The sequence below is a fragment of the Nicotiana sylvestris genome, chromosome 5 (genome assembly GCF_000393655.2).
Source record: "Nicotiana sylvestris chromosome 5, ASM39365v2, whole genome shotgun sequence".
Classification (NCBI taxonomy): domain Eukaryota; kingdom Viridiplantae; phylum Streptophyta; class Magnoliopsida; order Solanales; family Solanaceae; genus Nicotiana; species Nicotiana sylvestris.
Genome location: NC_091061.1, coordinates 8995875 through 9017821, shown reverse-complemented (window position 1 = coordinate 9017821; position 21947 = coordinate 8995875). Strand labels below are relative to the sequence as shown.

Here is a 21947-nt window from a genome sequence, read left to right as displayed (position 1 = left end):
CTCCCCAGACCCTACTTGTAGGATCAGGTTTTTTGTTGTTGTTGTTGTTGTGTTTATTCAGCTGAACATGGATATAGTGGAAGATGATGAAGTATAGCAGGTAAAGTAGGAACGTATCTGAACTCTGATAATAGGAATGGTTTTGAGCCTTTATTGTATGTCCTCTGTTCTTATGAGGTTCCTATCATTGCTGCTGTTGTAATTCCTTACATTCCTTCTATATAGATTTTCAAATCCAAAGAAAAGAAATAAATATATTTGCCGTGAAAATAGAAATCCTCTCACTTTTCTTATATATATCATAGTACTGAACTTAATATTGAAAAATTGTTGGGGTCACTCATTCTGTCATTGACTAATCTGAAGAGGATAATTTCAAAGAATAGATGATGAATGGGAGCCTTGTAGTAACGGTAAAATAGTCTTCTTGTGACTTACAGGTTACGGGTCCGAGATACGGAATCAGCCACTAATGTTTGCATTATGATAGGTTGTCTATATCATTACCCTTGGGTGCGGCCCTTTCCCGGATCCTATATGAACGCGGGATGCCTTGTGCACCCGACTGTCCTTTTTATTTTAGATGATGAAAAGAAAGTTAGTAAAGACTTGTTCAACACTCATTAAGTAAGGGAATGAATGTTCATGGGATCACTCAAAATCTCTGATCTTTATTGCCTTTAAAATACAAGAGTTTCCAATACAAGACAGAATTTCTATATCTCATTTTAATTGCAAAATGTGTAAAATATTATTTGTAGGATTCAAGTTGTATTCTATCAGTATACCCCGGTAAGACCCCAGAAAAAATAGGGGTAGCTAAACCAGCTTGGCATTATCAACTCATTTCCTCATGGTTAAACTTTCAATGATCTCTGGAAATCATGTTCGAACACACGATGATTCATAAAGGAAAACTTCCTGTGAGGCGAATGTGATCTAACGTGCTTCGCAAACCATACTTATTGACAGATGCATAAGCAGATCTAAATCCTCCACCATATGCTGGAGAAGCATCATGTGCTATCTGGTGCATGAAAAATTCACCCAACTTATTCTCTGCTTGTGATTTTCCGCCTTTCTTGGACGATGACCATGTAGACGAGGATGAAGAAGTTGACGTAGATGGCATATTTCTGGATGCAGGCATTACCTCTGATTCAAGCCACATGTGTGAAAGCACTTGGCAGATTCCTTCCTCTACCTCAGGGCTGAGACCACGGTATCCTGCAAATTACAGAAGTTCTGATTATGAAACATCAAGCTATAGCCTAGTGCTTTCCTTGTTCACACTAGTAGTATTAGTACGTACTCTCATCTTTTGTTGGTATTAGGTTCTATGCTACATGTTGTTTCTTTCATTTCGGCCATCTTATTATCTTGTTGCTATTAATGCTGCTGTTCCATGGCTTCTTACTATTGTTCTTGCCGTTTTTCTTTTTCATTACTGTTGTGCTTATGCTTTTCTGAGCCGAGGGGCTATTGGAAACAGCCTCTCAATCTCCAGACTGTCAAAGTTGAAAGAAAGAATCATATTTTACCTTTTAAGCGTAACCAGGCGTGCATCAGTTCATGAGCAAGAATGGCACCAGTAAGTAATCTGCATATAGCAAAGATTTGGTAAGCCTATTTGCCTTAGCATTATATGAAGCATCTTAATTGTTAGTTGATGGTGCAGTATTATCGTCGCAAGAAAGATCCAGGAATAGGCATAGAAAGTACAAATGTTCCATCCATTTTAATATGTAGATTAACTTTAGTTTCTCTTTGCTTCAAATTCGATGGGTATTAACTCGGTTTCATGCCAAAGCACATCCTACTTCTTTTCATATAAGAATGCAGATCAACTATGGGAATCAAAGAGAGGAAACGAGTTACCTTGGGAGGCCGTATATTACTAGAATAGCTGTAACTTCACATCTTCTAATTAGTTTCTGAGGATGTGTTCTGATTCCTACTAGTCCACGACCACCCATTCTTGGCCTTCTGAGTATCTGAATTGTAAAACAAATTGGAGTCATCGCACGTATCATTTCATTAGAACGACGTAAACACATGTTTAAGCTAATCTAATATGGAAAATTATTCAAGTGAACTGAAGATCTTACACTAGTAACTGTCTGCTCTTCTGATAGGCATAGACCTCTCGTCTCGGGCATATGATGGATACCCTAAAAAGAGTTTTCAGGTTAGTAATCTTCCAAGACAAAAGGACAGGAAAAAAACTATAGGCAGAGATCATTTCGTACATGCTTTTCCCCTTCAATGGCGTCGTTAAGGGCTTGTCTTTCGACAAGCAGCATAGGAACTTGCTGATCTATTTTCATATTCATGCCTTCATAATAATCTCTAATGGAATGGTAAAGTGGTTGGCAGTCGCCGGTATCCATAATTGCAGATTCCATGCACTCTAAGCATAAGCTCCGACCATCTCCAAGAGACATATATCTTGCATTCCGCGACTTCAAGAAAGATAAAGATGATGAACAACAAGCATATAAGTTGAATGAGAGGTGAATATCTGACATGTTTAATTGCAGATGCAAACATCCGTACCTCTAGACGTTCACAACTACAGCACCTTTTGGTGGTATCGTTCTCATGTGAAGGGCAATATTTCTGAGACCAAAATGGATGGCATCTGTACTCGATCAAGCCAGCTCCGTTTGTTGGTATCTGCAATGTGAATTGTAGGTCATAACTAGAGGGACTAACCAGGTGATAAACACACACATAATTTATCCGCAATGCCTTCTCGCTGCATCAAATGATATGGCACAAATTTGTAGTAAAAAAGGTCATATACAGAAGAAATAAGTCCTTACAAATTGATGGCAAACTTCACATTTGGGATGAGTCATTTCCTTGAAACATGTCTTATGATATGTATTATTCCCTGACAACGAAAACTTGAATCAACGAAACCAATGAGCTAACATGTCAAAATACTCGACACTATTCAGTTTGTATAAAAACTGCATTTCCATGGTTTTACTCTTCATTTTCATATTTAGCAAAGGGGTTGAGTATTGGAAAAATGACCAGAAACAGCAAGGACAAGAATGTACCTCGTATTCAGTAATCGGAACACCACAAGCGCGACAAAGAAAACATTCTGGATGAAAGAAAGTTCCCATACATCCCAAATAATTTCCAGAGACAATATCCCTATAGCAGCCACTACATTTTCTGCAAATATTTATATGTTCACATAAGTTCTCTCTTACTCTAGAAATAACAATCCAGCATAGTTTTCATCAGCAAGAAAAGTGTGTACACTCTCTCTCTCTCTCTATCTATCTCTCTCTCTCTCACACACACACACACACACTGTTAATAATCTACTCAAGTCTCAACCTGTTTGTTACCTAGATGTTTGGATTTACAAGCAGTAGCAATCAGCGGTTAGGGCTGAGACCAACAGTTAAACCTAACTCAAGATTATGTTATATTTGTATTTCTACTATGGTAGTACAATGTATAATTTGATATGTGAACAATCTTGGAAACAAATTAAAAAACCAATTACCTATAACTATCGGGATTATATTCCCAAGGAGCATATGAAGGAGCATAAGGAGGAAGATATGGAGGATATGAGGATGAATTAGAGTTATCTTGAAGTGATCTTGCTAGATCTTCATCTTGATCAGTCCTCCATTTATATCCTGAGAAATACAAACATTTCATTCTCTAACCTCAAAAAAATGAAATCAAAGTTTTGAAAATGGTATGCCAGAGGCAAGAGAAAACTGAATAAAGTGCAGCCCGATGCACTAAGCTCCCGCTATGCTCGGGTCCCAGGAAGGGCCGGACCAACTGCATTTCTGCAAAAGGATGTTTCCACTGCGTGAATCCGTGACCTCCTGGACACATGGCAGCAACTTTACCAGTACGCCAAGCTCCCCTTCGCAAGAGAAAACTGAATGAAAATATAATTACCTTTTGGTCTCTTCAAATCTTCAGCAAGAGAGAGTGCAACTGCACGATCTAGTTCCTCTTTCTCCTTACTGGTCCTAGAGTTATCATCCTGATAAAAATGAGAGAACATTTAATTGAAGGAGATATCAAGTTCAATTGAAAGAAATATGACAAGGTTAAGTTTAGGAGAAATTTGTAGTCATGATTTCTTTGATGATAGTTAATTGAAAGCAATGATGAATCTTGCGTAACTGGTAAAGTTACTGTCATGTGACCAGGAGGTCACGAGTTCGAGGGTGGAAACAGCCTCGTGCAAAAATACAGGGTAAGGCTGCTACAATAGACCCTTGTGGTCCGACCCTTCTCCGGACCCCGGGCATAGCGAGAATTTAGTATACCGGACTGCCCTTTAGTTAATTGAAAGCAATGGTCTAACTTGAGTAATCAGTGGAAGAATTCAAAGCATCAACTTCTGAAGGCAACCAAAACTCCTGCCCTTAGAACAGGTAGCATAGCTGAAAAATATAAGGGTTTTTCTTTAAATTCTAGTTGGCAATAGTTCTTGAAGATCTTTAACAATGTATAGAATACAATTAAGAAGGGCATAAGTAAGCTTCTTGAGAAGACCAAAAGCAAACCTCCCCTCCTCCCCCCCCCCTTAACCCCCCTCCTTTCCAACTAAAGAAAGAATGAGAAACAGAAAAGTGTAGTTGAGACTTTGGTTGATACCCCTGAAAAAGAAACAGAGTAGCATTTTTTAATAGCATGGTTAATGAAGAGCTTATTCTTTTCCCTATAATACAATTTAGCCTCTAAAAATTATTTGTCATTATTTTCATCTCAGAAGCATGATTATAGAAACAAATTAAAGCACCAGAATTCAGATTGCACATCTCAAAATACACCCTTTAGTCTCTTCTTCACTCTTTTATTAAGTATCCCAAAAGAAGGGCAGCCCGGTGCCAGGGGCGGATTTAGGGGTGGGTCGCCGAAAAATCACATTGTACATATAAGGCAAAATTCATTTTGTGTCTTTATATATCATAATTTGAATCCGCTTGACACAGCCGAAAAGTATAGCTTAGTGGCCAAGGGGGTTTAAAATCTTTGTGAGATTGCTGGTTTTATACCCATTGGGCACAGTCTCTTTTATGTTTTTAACTGGGGAAATTCTGCCTCCTCCACTGCCAAGTGTACAAGGCATCCCGCATTCATGCAGGGTCCGAGGAAGGGCCGCACCTCAAGGGGTGTGATGTAGATAGCCTACCCTATTGCAAGCATTAATGACTGCTTTTACGGCTCGAACACGTCACACGAAAAGAAACTTCACTATTTTTCGAAGGATCCCTTCCCTTTCATTAAACATCCTACAAGATCAATAATATATCCTGATATCACAGATATCAAAAAGAGACACACTTTAAATCAATGTTCAATTCACAAGAACATAATAAGGTCGATCATAAACATCTAAGTTAAAAAATGGTGTCAAAAAAGAAGAGTAAAAGAATCACCATTGATCTTGCTGGAGCACGCCAAACCTTATTTTCCTCTCCAAGAAACTGTGGTTGGTGTCCACCTGGCATTCCCCTATTACCTGACCCTCCACCTTTGAAAAGTTTACTCAGCCATTTCATAAACCTTGACTTTCTCTCAGCAGTTGAAGAAATTAAGTCACCTGCTTAAAACCCCACCAAAAAAAAAGTCCAACTTTTTACATATCTAAACCAATAGCTTCGTGAAAAATACTCAAAAGGATACTATTTCAATTGCATAATAAACCCCACAAAATAATTAACCAAAAAACCAACTTTTTTTACATAACTAAGCTAAGCTTCATACTAAATACTCAAGAGAGTATTATGACAATTGCTTAAACCCCACAAAAAGATCAATCAAAAAAGCCAACTTCTTTACATAACTAAATCAATTCTCATGAAAATACCCAAAAGGGTACAATTTAAACTGCAAAAAGATTCAGTCTTTGAAGTCATTAAAACATTACCATATGCCCAATAACAAAACCAAACTTCAGTAAAAAAATACTCAAAAGGGTACTATTACAACTGCAAAAAGAAGTCAGTATGTACAGAAGAAGAAGAAGAAGAAGAAGAAGGAGAAAAAGAAGATTTTTCAAGGTAAGAGTACAGTCTCTACGTACACACTACCCTCTCCAGGCCCTAATTGTGGAATTCCACTGGATTTATTGTTGCTGTTGTTCCAAGAAGTGAAAAAGCTGGGCTAAAAATGAACTTGAACGTACAAAAATATCAACCAAAAAAAGCTAAAAATTTTACATAACTACACCAAGCTTCATGCTTAATACTCAAAAGGGTACAATTTAAACTGCAAAAAGATTCAGTCTTTTAAGTGATGAGAACATTACCATATATGCAAGGCTGAGATATATGGTTAATACTTGAAGAAGACATATCAAGAAGAAGGGGTGATAAAATTTTATGTATAGAAGAAGAAGAAGAAGATTTTATCAGATTTTTTTCCAAGATTTTTCAAAGGGTGGGCTAAAAATGAAAAGGACAAAGTGGGAAAGAAAGAGAAGAATGTGGAGAGAAGAGAAATGGAACAATGGCATCATAAATAAAAGCCAAATTTTAATGAGAGAGAATCTTGTGAGGGAGAAAGATTCTTGGCTTGAGAAAAAAGAGGAATCTGCTGAGAAGGATTGTGATGGAAAGGTAACACTACTATACTGGCAGCTGCGATTATGAACGGCTGACAAATTGGGTTGTGTTGTGTTAGTGAAGTTTTCAGAGAATTCTAATACACAAATTCTGAAACATTCTTTGGCTGTATTTTTTTGAAAGGTGGTTGGCTGCTTGCCGGGGAAAGGAAGTTCTTTTGACAAATGGGGCTTCATTTTCTTATAAACTACATCTTAGTCCCTTAATATTTCATAATTCTTGTGCATGGAGAATTGAGTATATATCTCTATAACAGTCTCATTTGTCCCAAATTTTTTTGGTTGTTATAGCAAAATATTGTTATAGAGAATTATTAGTAGTTAGCCAAAAAACAACTTAGTAGCTAAATTGGGCAATTGAGTGGTTAGTTAGTTAAGTTGTTAGTGGGATTGGTTGACAGATGGACATGAGATGTCCAATTAGTTAGTCATTAGACTTAATTATAATAGAGTTATACAGTAGTTCGTTATAATCAATACAACAGTAGCTTCTCTCTCAAACTCAATCTCTGCACCTCCATGGATGAGCTAAGACACGAAGCTCCATACAGTGAGAAAATCAACATGGTATCAGAGCGGTGATTCGATCGCATTCTCGTTGTGAGTTTTTTTTCAGTAATCAATTTCGTAGTTAGCTTGTCTTCAATTTTTTCTTTGCTACGAGATTTCTCTGTTCTGCGACAATGGTGAATGATGGTGAAGTTAGAGAGAAAATTGATTATACACATCTGTTAAGGTGTTAAGTGAAATAGTAATACGGTGAGAGGCACCAGAATCTACAATCCACTCAGTAGTCTTTGGCATCGAAGGTTGGGGCATGCTTCAATCAAGACTATGAAGCACATGTCATTTCTACAGGATAAAGTTTTAGATGTAGCTACTAATAAAAAATTTTCTATTTGCCCACTAGCTAAGCAAAGCAGATTAATGTTTCCTACTAGCCATACTGTTAGTGAAAAGCCTTTAGAACTGATTCACATGGATGTATGGGGTCCTTATAGGACACCTACTCATGATAGAAAGCATTTTTTTCTTTACTATAGTAGATGATCATACCAGATTTACATGGGCCTACTTGTTGCAAATGAAGAGTGATGTTGCTATTGTACTAAGGTTGTTTTTTCCATTAATAAAGACTCAGTTTTCTACTGCTATTAAGGTGGTTAGAACTGATAATGGAACAGAATTTTTTAACAAAGTGTGTACTGATTTGTTCAATTCATATGATATAATTCACCAAAGCAGTTGTGTGTATACCCCTCAGCAAAATGGGTAGCTGAGAGAAAATACAGGCACATTTTAGACATTGCTCGAGCATTAAAGTTTCAAGCTCAAGTTCCAACTAAATACTAGGGAGAATGTATCGAAGGGGCTGTCTACTTGATTAATAGGCTGCCTACTGAAGTTCTACAAGGCAAATCACCTTATGAATTATTGCATGGAAGGCCACCATCTCTTAATCATTTGCAAGTGTTTGGATGCCTTTGTTATGCCACCACTATTGTCACAAATGACAAGTTTGGTGCAAGGGCAAGAGCAGCAGTTCTCTTACGATATTCCACTACTCAAAAGGATTACAAACTCTTAGATCTCAATAGCAATAAATTTTTTTGTGAGCCGTGATGTTGTTTTCAAAGAACACATATTTCCCTTTGCTAAGCCAATTGAAGCTCACTTGTTTGTTTCTGATTCTTGTCCTATCTTTGATGTAGCCCCTGAGAGGGGGAGATCTTTTGACACTCAGGTAGCTCATCAACAGAACAATCAACTAGCTCATGGGCATCAAGGTGTGCACAGTATAGATGCAGATGCAGCAGCAGATGCAGTAGATGATGTGCACAATATAGATGCAGATGCTGCAGCAGATGCAGTACATGCAAATTCACCTGCAGATGTTGATACAGATCCTAATCAAGCTGATATTAATTCTGTTAAACATGAACATCTTGACAATGCTGAGGTTGAAGAACTGGCTGAAATACTTAACAGTGTACCAGCATCTGATAATACTAGAGATGAAGTTCCTGATGTCAACTCAATAGACACTAACGTAAGGAGGTCTGGTAGAACTACTAAAGCACCACTATGGCTTGAAGACTATGTTACAACAGGAAAATATAAGGGCATTGCATATCCATTATCAAACTACATTTCTTATCACAAGTTGTTTGCATAAGGCAGGAAGTTAGTAGCAAACATCTCAGCAATCATAAAACCACAAACATTTCAGGAAGCTTCAAAGGATGAGAGGTGGATAGAAGCTATGAAGTTGGAGATCAAAGCTCTAGAAGACAATAACACATGGGAGATAGTTGATCTTCCCAAAGGCAAGAATGCAATTGGATAAAAATGGGTATACAAGGTAAAATACAAAGTTGATGGTGAAATTAAAAGGTTCAAAGCAAGACTAGTTGCAAAAGGCTACAGCCAAAAAGAGGGATTGGACTATCATGAAATATTCTCACCAATCACTAAAATGGTGATAGTAAGGTTTGTCATTGTATTGGCAGCCTCAAGGAATTGGAACATTTTTCAAATAGATGTGTATAATGCATTTCTACAGGGAGACTTGTTTGATGAAGTTTATATGGAGCTTCCTCTAGGCTTCAGGAGACAGGGGGAGACAAAGGTATGCAAACTAGTAAAATCTTTGTATGGTCTGAAGCAAGCTTCAAGACAGTGAAACATAAAACTATCAGAAGCTTTGGTTGATGCAGGCTATTGTCAAAGCTTACATGATTATTCTATGTTTACTAAGAAAGAAAAGGGTGACATATTGGTGGTGTTAGTATATATAGATGACCTTTTAATCATAGGAAGCAGTGATAGTCTAATTCAACAGACCAAAAGAGTATTGCATCAGAAGTTTAAGGTGAAAGATCTTGGAGAATTGAAGTTTTTTCTAGGGATAGAAGTGTTGAGATCACATAAGGGAATCCTGTTGAACCAAAGGAAATATGCATTGCAACTTATATCAGACTTAGGACTGGGAGGAGCCAAACAAGTCTCAACACCTTTGGACATAAATCGGAAGTTCACCTCAATAGAGCATGACAAACATTTGGGTGTTTCAGGGGATGAGCCATTATAAGATGTGACAGCCTACCTGAGACTAATAGGGAGGTTATTGTACTTAACAATCATAAGGCCAGACATCAATTTTGCAGTACAAATACTGAGTCAATTCATGCAAGCTCCAAAGAAATCACACTGGGATGCAGCATTAAGGATTGTGAAGTATAAAAAACTGGAACCAGGAATGGGCATAATGATGAATAGTGGAGCAGTAGACAGTGTTACTTATTTCTGTGATGCAGATTGGGCAGCATGTCCCAATACTAGGAGGTCAGTCACAGGATTCCTAGTTAAGTTTGAGGACTCCCTGATATCTTGGAAGTCAAAGAAACAACAAACTGTGTCAAGGAGCTCAGATGAAGCAGAATACAGAAGTCTAGCTGCATCAACTTCAGAAGTAGTTTGGCTCTTAGGGGTATTTGCAGAATTAGGAGTGCAGATCAAGCAGCCTATGGACATGTTTTGTGATAGCAAAGAAGCAGTTCAAATTGTAGCAAATCCTATCTTTCATGAACGGACTAAGCACATAGAGATCGATTGTCACTTTATAAGAGACAAGATCAAGGAAGGAAAGCTAAAAACACATTATGTAGGGACTAGAGATCAATAGGCAGACTTGCTGACAAAAAGGCTTAGGAGAGTTCAGCATTTATACTTGTTAGGCAAGTTGGGAGTGCTCAACATTTTATACCCTCCAGCTTGAGGGGAGTATTAAGATTAGTAGTTAGCCAAAAAAATAGCTTAGTAGCTAAATTGGACAGTTGAGTGGTTAGTTAGTTAAGTTGTTAGTGGGGTTGGTTGACAGTTGGATATGAGCTGTCCAATTAGTTAGTCATTAGACTTAATTATAAATAAAGTTGTACAGTAGTTCGTTATAATCAATACAACAGTAGCTTCTCTCTCAAACTCACTCTCTACACCTCCACGGATGAGCTAAGACACGAAGCTCCATACAGTGAGAAAATCAACAAAATATATATTATAACATAGCATAAAAATTGGTTTCATAAAAAACTTGACTTTTATATTGAATAGTTGTTAACAACGATGTTGTTATAAAGATATTTGACTTTTATACACTAAAGGAGTCATTTAGTTGGGGAAAAAGTTAAGTCGGGATTAATATGAATGATAGGATTGTAATACAGGGTTTAATAGTGATGGAATTTTTTAGGATAATACTTTTATAGGTAGATATCTGGTTAGTTGGACTAAAAATAGTATAATATAAAATATATATTTGGTTTTAACCAGATAAATTGAGATAAGCTTTTATTTCATTTTGACCTTGTCTTTCTTTGAAAAATTTGGGAGAAAAGCTTTGCAGAAGGCAAATGTGCTATTTTATTCTTTTATCTCGGGATTAGTAATCTTGAAATTATTATCTCACCCTCAATATAGGGTAATATCACAATATTGTGGTATAACTAATATCGAATTGTTAATCCCGGAACTGAAAATCTAGCAAACGTGAAATAAACTAAGTAAAAATAGCACGGGCTAGCCAGTTTTCGTACTGGTCATTCAAAAATAGCCAGTGTTTGCCAAGTCATTGAAAAATAGCCACTATTTTGCTGCAACAGAGACCGGTCCAGCATAATATACTGGAGTTCGGTGCATCTGTGTATGAAATTCCAGCATATTATACTTGAATTCCAACACGCGAAAAGTTTCAGCATAATATACTGGAGATTCGAGCACCTGTGTATGAATTTCCAGCTTATTATACTAGACCGGTATACTTTGTTGGAACTCCAGTATATTATGTTGGAGTTCTAGTATACTTATGTTGGAACTCCATTATATTATGTTGGAACTCCATTATATTATGCTGGAGTTCCAGTATACTTATGCTGGGAACTCCAGTATAATATGCTGGAGTTCCAGTATATTTATGCTGGAACTCCAGTATAATATACTGGAGTATTTTTCTGATTTTGAATAGTGTTTTCGTTCAAATTTATTTTTACATAAAAAGTGGTTAAATTTTAATTACTTTTGAAAATGTGGCTATTTTTGAAAAACCACTTATAAATCTGGCTATTTTTGAATTTCTCCCATAAACTAATCCCGGAATTGTAATCTCGTATGCCTTATTAGCCGGTTACTTATAAACACAGTACTACTAAATAGAGTTGATTATTTTTTACCAAAATTAGTAATAAGAGGAGTATTTTATTTGAAATATAACTTGAAAAGGAAGAATCTGCTGCCTAAGAGAGTATAATTGCAGAAAGAGATCATGTAGAAGCATACGTCTTGGATCAAATCCATTTCTGCTAACTAAACATCTATCTATATTATATTAAAAGGAGAGTAGTATGCTTTATGGTTAAGGCAAGTAGCAAGCTAAAATAAAGTCACTTGACAATTTTAGGAGAACATTAATTATTAGAAATTATAAATGGAAACATAATTAAGGGAAGTAGTTTAATAAATCTTATACATAATCTAAATATATCTTAGACAAATCTAATCTATATATCTATATTTATATTATATGTATATTTGTATCAATATCTATATCTATATCTATATTTATATCTATATATTGATTCACTCATAGATTTTCTTCTATGTTAGCTAGAAATATGGAGGTGAAAAATTAATTAAAAACCATAATAGAAAAAAAATACATAAAGACGTAAATTGAGACAACCTATGACTATTTATACTTTGGAGTAAGTTAAAATGTAAAATAAAATTAAAAGTTACTTAAGATATTAAAGATTTATTGAGTTTAAAAACTAAATAAATTCAAGCAACAAAATAAGATCATACATAAAGTATACAAATTAATTATGAGGTAAGAGAAAAATTAAATAATCAACAAAAGATATTTTAATAACAAGAAAAATAAATTCACATTAATATTGATAAATCGTGCAAACGAATTTTTTATACGTAAATATTACTACAACATTTAGATATAATGTGTTCAAACAATTAAGAAAATATTTTTCTATGATTAATATTTGAATTGAGTTTAGTTAGTTCAAGTTTGAATGCATACCATAATTTTTTAAAAATATGGTCCAATTAAGAAAATAGAATGATAAAATTATTTGAATTTGAGATGAGAAAGTATTTTAATTTTTATATATATTATATTAGAATGAGTGTGGTAAAAATAGATATTAAATTCAAACGGGCTAATAAAAATTCACATGACAATGTAATAATATTAGGTATTGAATAATATAAAATCAATAATAAAGAATAAATAAAAAAAAACTAAGATTTTTTATCATAGGAAAAAGTGTAAAACTTATTTAAATTTGAGATGAGAAAGTTTTTTATATTATGATAAGAAAAGTCATAATATAAGTCCACATAACTCAAGTCTAATAGTAAAATCAAAAACTACAAATATTGAACAATAAAAATAAATTAGAGATAATGTAAGGACATTTATAAATCATAAGTTTAGAAAATAAAGTAAAGTAAATATACAATACTTAAAAATATTATTAAATTTTAAATAATTAAAAATCTTCAAGCAATATTTTTAAAACAAAATAAATATTTATTTTATAATTAAAAAAATTATATATTTATCATATATTATTAAAGAAAAGTAGTTGAGAATGATATTAAATAAAGTTACGAGTTAATGAAAAGCCACATAAAATGTAATAAGACTATATATTAGATTAAAAAAAATAGGAAAATTATGTTAACTTATTAGAAATTTACTATTAGAAATGAAAAGAAAAGATTATTTGAATTTGAGATTAGAAAGTTCTTAAAACTATGTTGTGAATGCTCAAATTATGAATAATACCACGAAATTGAAGTCTTATTTATGAAAAATAAAATAATAATAAAAAATAAAATTATAAATTATAAAATAAATTTCTAATATAGGTCAAAAATTAAATTTGTATCTCAAAACTAAAAAAGAAAAAAAATTATGTAAAGAAGTAAAATGACAGTGAAAATATTGCTACAACATTTAGATATAATATGTTCAAACAATTAAGAAAATATTTTTCTGTGATTAATATCTGAATCGAGTGCAGTTAGTCTGAGTTTGAATGCATAGCATAATTATTTGAAAATGCGGTCCAGTTTAGAAAATAAAATGATAAGAATTATTTGAGTTTGAGATGAGATTCTTTTTGAAAATGTTATGTAAAGGATTAAAATGACAATAAAAATATTATTACAATATTTAGAAATAATGTGATCAAAACATTAAGATTTGTTTTCTATGAATAAATAAATTATTAAAAATACAAAATAAATTTCTAATATTGGTAACCTTAATAATGAAAATTAAAAATTAAATTTTATCTTGTAGCTAAAAAAGAACAAAAATTTAACTGCATCTAATACAAAATTAATTATAAGAGAACTCAATACATTTGGAACAAGATAATCAAATAACTTATGTATTAATATTTTAGACTTATGATTAATATCTGAATCGAGTACAGTTAGTTTGAGTTTGAATGCATAGCATAATTATTTATAAATGTGATCCAGTTTAGAAAATAAAATAATAAGAATTATTTGAGTTTTAGATGATTTTTTAAAAAAAAACAATATTACGTAAAGAATTAAAATGATATTAAAATTATTACAATATTTAGAAATAATGTGTTCATAAAATTAAGAAATTTTTTTGTATGATTAAATAAATTTCTAATATTGGTAATCTTAATAATAAAAATTAAAATTAAATTTTATCTTATAGCTAAAAAGAAAGAAAATTTAACTACATCTAATACAAAATTAATTATAAGAGAACTCAATACATTTGGAATATGATAATCAAATAACTTATGTATTAATATTTTAGACTAATTTAAAGTTACAATTTAAAACAAAATATGACATTATTTTGGTTATAGGTAAAATATTAATATAAAACTAATTAACATTTATAGTAGGGAAGAGAATGTATATTAAAAAGAAAATAGAGGTAGTGTGAGGATACTTATACATTAAATTAATTTTAATATAGATAAATTTAAATTAATTTTAATATAGATAAAATCAATTAATTAAATTATATTTAAAAATATTACTGACAAATTTAAATGATTAAAATATTATGAATAAGAGGATAAAGCATAAAAATATATCAAATTTCGAGAATAAAATATTTATTTTTATCACATACTAATTAAAGGATAATAAGCAAGACATTAATTTAATCATAAGCTAATTATATGATAGTATGATAATATGAAATATTAAATAATATAATAACTATAAGAAAAGAACAAAAAAAAAAAAAGAATTTACGTAAAAATGATGTGATGAATAAGGCATATTTGACTTCCTAATAAAAATAAAGTGATTGTAAGAATTTTGTTAAAATAATATGATATAATGTGCTCGAACAAGACAGATCACAATATGACATGTTTAGTATTCTTTAATATCGACAACGGAACGAAATGCAAGTACTAAAATCAAGGGGTTAGGTTGCTATAAATATATGATAAAAAGATTGGTTGTCTACTACGAGATTTGATCAATAATTTCATATCCTGCTAATTAAATTCTCATGTTATATAATTTTTATCTGAGAGATATATATTTTAAGGTTATTTGTACATGATTCAAACAACATACATCGCAATTTGGAATGATTTGTCTGTGTATCGCGCGGGTATTAATACTAGTTACACCATGAAAAGGAATGTGAACTCTATAATCAATGGCAACCCGATGGACAAAGCATGTCATATTCAAGCAGTGAATGGAGAAATGTCGTACCAAGGGATATAACATAGATAATGTACCCTAATACAAATAATAATGATTGCTTCCACGACTCGAACTTGTGACCTATTGTACCGCAGACGATGAGTTCGCCCTTGTTCTACGCAGATTAGGGTCAGGTAAAGCGTGAAATGTGAACTTTATAAATATAAAAAGGGCTTCACTCACATATCACAATCTACTTTCTAGTTTCCTAATAATAAGTCAACCATGCAAAATGCCCTATGTCCAAAAGTCACCCCACCACCACTAGCCCTACCATTTTTGGTCCTTGGGCCATGCCAACTTGTAACGGTCATGTGGTTTTCCAACAGAATTTTTCCCTAACTAACGTTAGATATTGATTGTATCAGCAAGTTGATGACCAAATCAAATACAGTAATATATATATATATATATATATATATATATATATATATATATATATATATATATATATATTCCGCTTTCGCCTTTCGGTAAGCATTAGGTAAGTTATGGAGAAGTTAGACGCGGAGCAAGAGTTCTAGTTACGGGTTCGGCAGAATTCAATAATTTGACAACTTTATATTACTGTATTACGAAATTCATTAAATATATATCCAACAAATTGTCTTTTCTAGAATCCAGAATCTTCCACATATCCACTCAAAGCAAGGTCTTCTCAAAGTGGATGACTTTCGAAATCATAATTTGTTGATATACAGCATAGACCTGAATAATTGATTGAAAAAATACCGAACATATCTCAAATTTCTCGCTCCTACCGGCCGGCTGATAAAAATAAATTGACTACCGAAAATATTTGTGTTACTTTGTCTGCATTAGTTTGTATACGAATGTGAATCCATAAACTTAAAATTGTGGGTTCATAAACGAATCTAAAGTCATTCATGATAGATTCTAATTAATATCAAAGAATCACTAAAGCAAACTAATTAACGGTCTCAAACATTTACTAGTGTGGAGGACTATTCTTGTATCATTTCAAAATTAGGTATCTTAAACCCTTAATGCAGTTATCACGCATTTATACTTTGTCTCTTTTTTATCTTCTCTTATATAAAGTAAAATGCGAGATTAATGCGTTTGTGTATTAGTAGCATCTGATTTTTCTTAATTCAACTTTAAATATATAATTGAATCATATTCTTGACTATTTGTCTTGTCGTCTTGTAGCAATATTTTTCTATTAGAAGCTAAGTCAAAAAAAAATCTCCATAATTTTTACTAATTTTATTTGAGACTCTACTTTTATGGGGGATTTGCATCTATACCCGCTTTTTGGGTCACATTTTAACTTGTGCTCGCTTTGCAAAAAAAATTGCAAGCGTACCCACTTTTTCCCGTAACTTCAGCATACGGGGTTGAAGTAGCAAAGACAATCACGCAAAACTTCAACATTCTAGTAGACGGGCCTGAAGTAGCAAAGGCAGTGCTGAAGTTTTTTTGTCCTGGATAAGATGCTGAAGTTATTTAGTTTATTTGTAAAAATTTAAGCACTAAAATAGCTGAAGTTTTTTTGTCCTGGATTCATTAGTTTTGTCATAAAGCTTTTTCAAAAACTTCAACAGAAGATGCTGAAGTTATTTAGTTCATTTGTAAAAACTTCAGCACTAAATAAGCTGAAGTTTTTTTGTCCTGGATAAGCTTTTTCAAAAACTGCAGCAGAAGATGCTGAAGTTATTTAGTTCATTTGTAAAAACTTAAGCACTTTATAAGCTGAAGTAACATTTTGTAGGAAGAGTGAAATATAAATGGCAAAGCTTAAGTTCTATCTGTAATAATCGAATCAGTACTGAAACATTTCACAAATTTCAAGTCAACAATCAATTATCCCAGAGAAGTTACACAAAACACTAATAATCCAAAGATGCTCGTTCTACTGCTGCAACCATTGCATTCACCTAACGTAAAAATTCTACCAATACAAGGTTAAAAACAGAATGAAAATTTCTCTTAAGATGGTGGTAGTATTAGAGAATTAATCATAGTGTCTTTTAGTTGTTGTTAGAAGAAGAAGAAGAAGAAGAAGAAGAAGAAGAAGAAGAAGAAGAAGAAGAAGAAGAAGAAGAAGAAGAAGAAGAAGAAGAAGGAGGAGGAGGAGAAAGGGGCTGAAGTTGTTTAAAAACTGGGTACAAGTTAAAAAAATTTTAAAAATGGGTATAGATTAAATAAGGACAACCAAATAGGGCGCCCCGTGCAATTTTTATACTTTTATGTACATGTTTGACGTTATTTATTTTGTATTCTTGGCACTTATTTTGATTCAGTATAAAATATGACTTCTAAATAACCACTTAAATACTGTTTTTGTTTCAACGTGGACGTCATAGTTTTTATTTTGAATCATTTCAAATTACTGACTACTTTTATATTTATAAATATTAGCTCTTATATAATCAAATCTTTTAGTAAGTCAACTTATCAATATCTAAAGAAATGTAAAATAAGTAACAATTTATTGTTAGACCCATGGATCATAAAGGCAAATCCTACTTCCTCCACCTCACAAGTTACATCACTCTCTCCTGTCCCAAATTTAGTCGTTTTAGCAAACTAAATTTATTTAAAAATATTTGACGTTCTAGAAAGAATAGAAATACTTATTAAGTATTTTTTTTTTTTTCGAAATCACTCTTATATACTGTTCCAATTAGTAGAGAACTAATAACTATTGAGACATTTTGAGAGAGAGAGAAGGCATATCTTAGACAAATGTCTTTTTTCAATAAACATACAAAAATATTAAAAGACAAATAATATGAACAGAGAGTATATTACATCCCATATTCGGCGCTCGTACTGGGCCCTATTGAGTTCAGATTCGTGCCGAAAAGTCGTACATTAGAGGTAAAACGCTCCTTAACAAAGACGATTTCATACCCGAGGCTCAAACACCAGACCGATAATAGTATATTAGTACCATTTAAATGACTCAAAACATAACATGGTTTGTTTAAAGTGATGATGCTTAGAGGGAGAAGAAGAAAAGGCATATCTTAGATAAATATTTTTATTATTAAGGCTACTAAATATTTTTTTTAATAACCTTATGAAAAAAATTTGAAAGACAAATGATATGAACCGGTAATATGTTATCAACAACAACAACAATCAAATATAATTTTACAAGTGGGATTTGGGGAGGATAGTATGTACGCAGACCTTATCCCTACCCCGTGGGATAGAGAGGTTGTTTCCGATAGACCCTCGGCACAAGAAGATGAAAAGAGACAATAGAACAGTAATAGCAAGAGGACAAAAAGATACAAAAACAACAACAATAACAACAACAACAATCCAGTAGAATTCCACTAGTGGGGTCTGGGAAGGGTACATAGGATGTACGCAGACCTTAACCCTACCCGAAGGGATAGAGAGACAAAGAGGCCAAAAAGATAGAGTTAGAAAAATATCACTAACAATGGCAAGGTCATAATATGTTATCATATTTTTTTATCCGGTATATGATATCTGCATTAGAGTCCCACAAAATCCGGACTAGCGCATTGTCAAACGCTCTCTGACAAAGCCGATTTCATACTCTGGGCTCAAACCTCAGCCCGGATAATAGTATATTAATACTCCCTCCGGTCCAAAATAAGTAATTTTTTGGCCTTTTTTTGTGGTCCAAAATAAGTGGTTTTTTCAGATTTCAAGAATGAATTAATTATTTTTTTCCTACATTGCCCTTGGGGTAAATAGTGTTGGAGTATGTGTTAGGAGTATTTATGTGAAGAGATAGTAAAGGTTTATATGGTCAATTTTGTTACTAATTAATGTTAAAAATAAATTTCTTAATCCGTATGAAAACCGCTAAAAAATTACTTATTTTGGACCGGAGGGAGTACCATTTTTATGACTCAAACATAACATGGTTTGTTTAAAGTTACGACACTTAGAGAATTGTTCCTCATCTGCTTGTTTTCTTTCTTTTTTTGGCCTTTTGATCAGCCACTTTACTAAAGTATTCTTCCAGCGATTTTATGCGTTAAAAAAGCAAATCAAGATCTGGCTGTGATGCTCTCATTCGAATATGTACTCTTTCTCTTTAGGGTTGTCATCACAAACTAGTATTCTCAAAAACAACTAAAATATTCATCCATTATACCAATATTATAAATTAATTAATCACTCCATATTCTTTTGGAAGGAAACCTTAATCTTGATTGGGTGATTAAAAAGAAAAAAGGTATAAATTGTTGGCACTCACTTGTTTGTCAGACATATGGGAAAAATAAAGTAGCTTCTTAATTGAGTACGAGTATATATTTACTAGTTAATTAATAATAGTATTTTTTTTAAAGGCTGACATCAGATTTTAGTGGCTGCAAATTGAGTCCTAATTAAACTATTTCAAGTGGTAATTGAATTCAATTTATTACTGCAAGTGTAGATTTATTTTTTCAGAAACTGCAATGACAAGAGGTGGAGTCGGGATTTGAACTATATAGATTCTAAATTCTAGGATACGACATCACGTGTTAGTAATTAATTCTGAATTTAACTTCTTCTTTTTTTTACATATTTAATGAATCTCTTAATACAAATATAAGGTTTGAATTAAAGTTACTGAATTAGCTAACCTTCTAGCTCCGCTCAGGGGCGGATCCAGTGCGTTAGTTACGGGTTCTCGTGAACCCAGTGACTTTTATCTAGATCTTATATTTGTATTGCAAAAATAATTAACAACTTGTTTGGATGATTGTTATATATCGTTTCATAATGTATGGTATTGTATTGTATTGTATCATTTGATATATACAATGTTTGGATAGATTGTATTATTTGTCGTCGTTTTATGATGCCATGGACCAACAATATGAAAAATTAACTTGCAATATTATAATGAAAAAGTGAGATAAGAGGCATAATTATTATATAAAAAGGTATGATAAAGAATAAAATAGAATTATTTAATAATATAGAAAGGCAAGATAAGAAGAAGAAAAAATAAGGTAACGACGCGATCACACCAAATCGATCGTTATATAAAGTGGCACTTTTGTTCGTTACGTAATGACGGATTTAACGATACAATATAATAAAATTTAAGTAACAATCAAAAAAATATTGTATTTAAAGTCACAATACGATACAATACAATAGGTAACAACTATTCAAACAAGTTTTAAATATATAAGAATATTTAGCTTGGAACTCAGTCCGTTAATCTAGTTATTATTGTATATTAACTTGAAATTTCTATAGGAACCCAAAAACTTAAAATCACGGATCCGCTCTAGCATGACAAACCAACAGATTCTATTAGATTTCCTTTCTTATTCTTCTTTTCTTCAACGGTTTCTTTAAAATACTATTCATGTTCTGAAATTAACATGCAATATGTTAAAGTTATGATTTATGAATGGCTAGCTGGCAGCTTTTTCTTCTTGAGAAATCAAAAAATCCCTTTTCTTTTTCTTCTCGATCTTTCCCCAAAATTTTTGCAGTTGGGACTTCAACTTGGGATCAGATTTTACGTTATTTTTCTCTCTCTCTCCTCGTTTTAGTGGGGGAGCAGTGTGGGGAGACATTATGGACAGGATTGAAAAGGAGTTAATCTCTGCAACTTTTGCATTGTCCAAGCGCCATGCACATTCTACATAAAGTTAAGAAAATAAGTCTACCCTTTTAATTTACGTCAAATCAATTAATACATGACATATTCTGTTATATTCATTTTAGTACTTAACTATTGTTAATTTTAATACGTATTTTTACCCCAATTTAACAAACCTGAGCAATTCAGCTGGCGGATACACTTTCTGGCAAGCGGTGTCATGTAACACTGTTTCGCCGAAATTTTTATTACATATGTATATATAGATAGTATACAAAATAAAAATATTAGGTATAAATATAAAGAAATGATACCGCTTTTCATAATAATAATTTTATTTTTTCAAATTTTTACACTGCTTGTCAAAAATCCACCATGCAAATTAATGTGAATTGACACACACATATATATTTGAGTCCACGGGGTGGAATCCGTAACAGAAAAAGCACTTCTGTCGATTGGCGAATGCGTAGAAATGTTGAAGGGTTGATTTGAAACGGAAAGTTTTTTTTTATGGAGCAAAAGGATTAGCAATAATATTAATTAAAGTGTGTGAGGATCTAATACATTCTAATTTAAGATATCTTTCGGATAAACTATTGTACTCTTTCAGTATGAAATATCACTTTAATTTTTCAAAGTCGAAAAGAAAAAACATAATGGCGTTTAGGATATGAATGGTCTCTAACTAATTATTTCTTGTTCAATTTTACTGCTTTTTACTGGCCATTTGAGTTTTAGACCTTTGTTTAGAGTCGTCAACCTACAAACAGTTCCCTACTAAAACAAATTAGGTAACATTCTCTAAACTTCCACTCGAAAAGTTAAGTTGACAAATTATGTTCCGTCAATTTATTAACCAATGAAGTCCTTCATGATTTGTTACTGTTAGACAGTAAAATATTGTAATGGCGAAATGGCTTCGTGGCCACTTAAACTTGCTTTCATTTGTAAAGTCGATACACGAAC

General features: G+C 32.6%; 1 protein-coding gene across 1 annotated transcript; it reads right to left on the bottom strand.

The window, feature by feature from the left end:
• Positions 1-651: 651 nt before the first annotated feature.
• LOC104224479 (protein DA1-related 2-like) lies at positions 652-6664 on the bottom strand. The gene is made up of 12 exons (XM_009776152.2): positions 6308-6664; positions 5436-5599; positions 3943-4030; positions 3530-3668; positions 3069-3189; positions 2826-2909; positions 2557-2676; positions 2250-2462; positions 2109-2171; positions 1879-1994; positions 1542-1600; positions 652-1227 (listed from the first exon to the last, which is right to left on the bottom strand). The coding sequence occupies exons 1-12, from the start codon at positions 6351-6353 to the stop codon at positions 905-907; spliced, it is 1536 nt and encodes a 511-aa protein (XP_009774454.1). The 5' UTR covers positions 6354-6664; the 3' UTR covers positions 652-904.
• Between the last annotated feature and the right edge of the window lie 15283 nt (positions 6665-21947).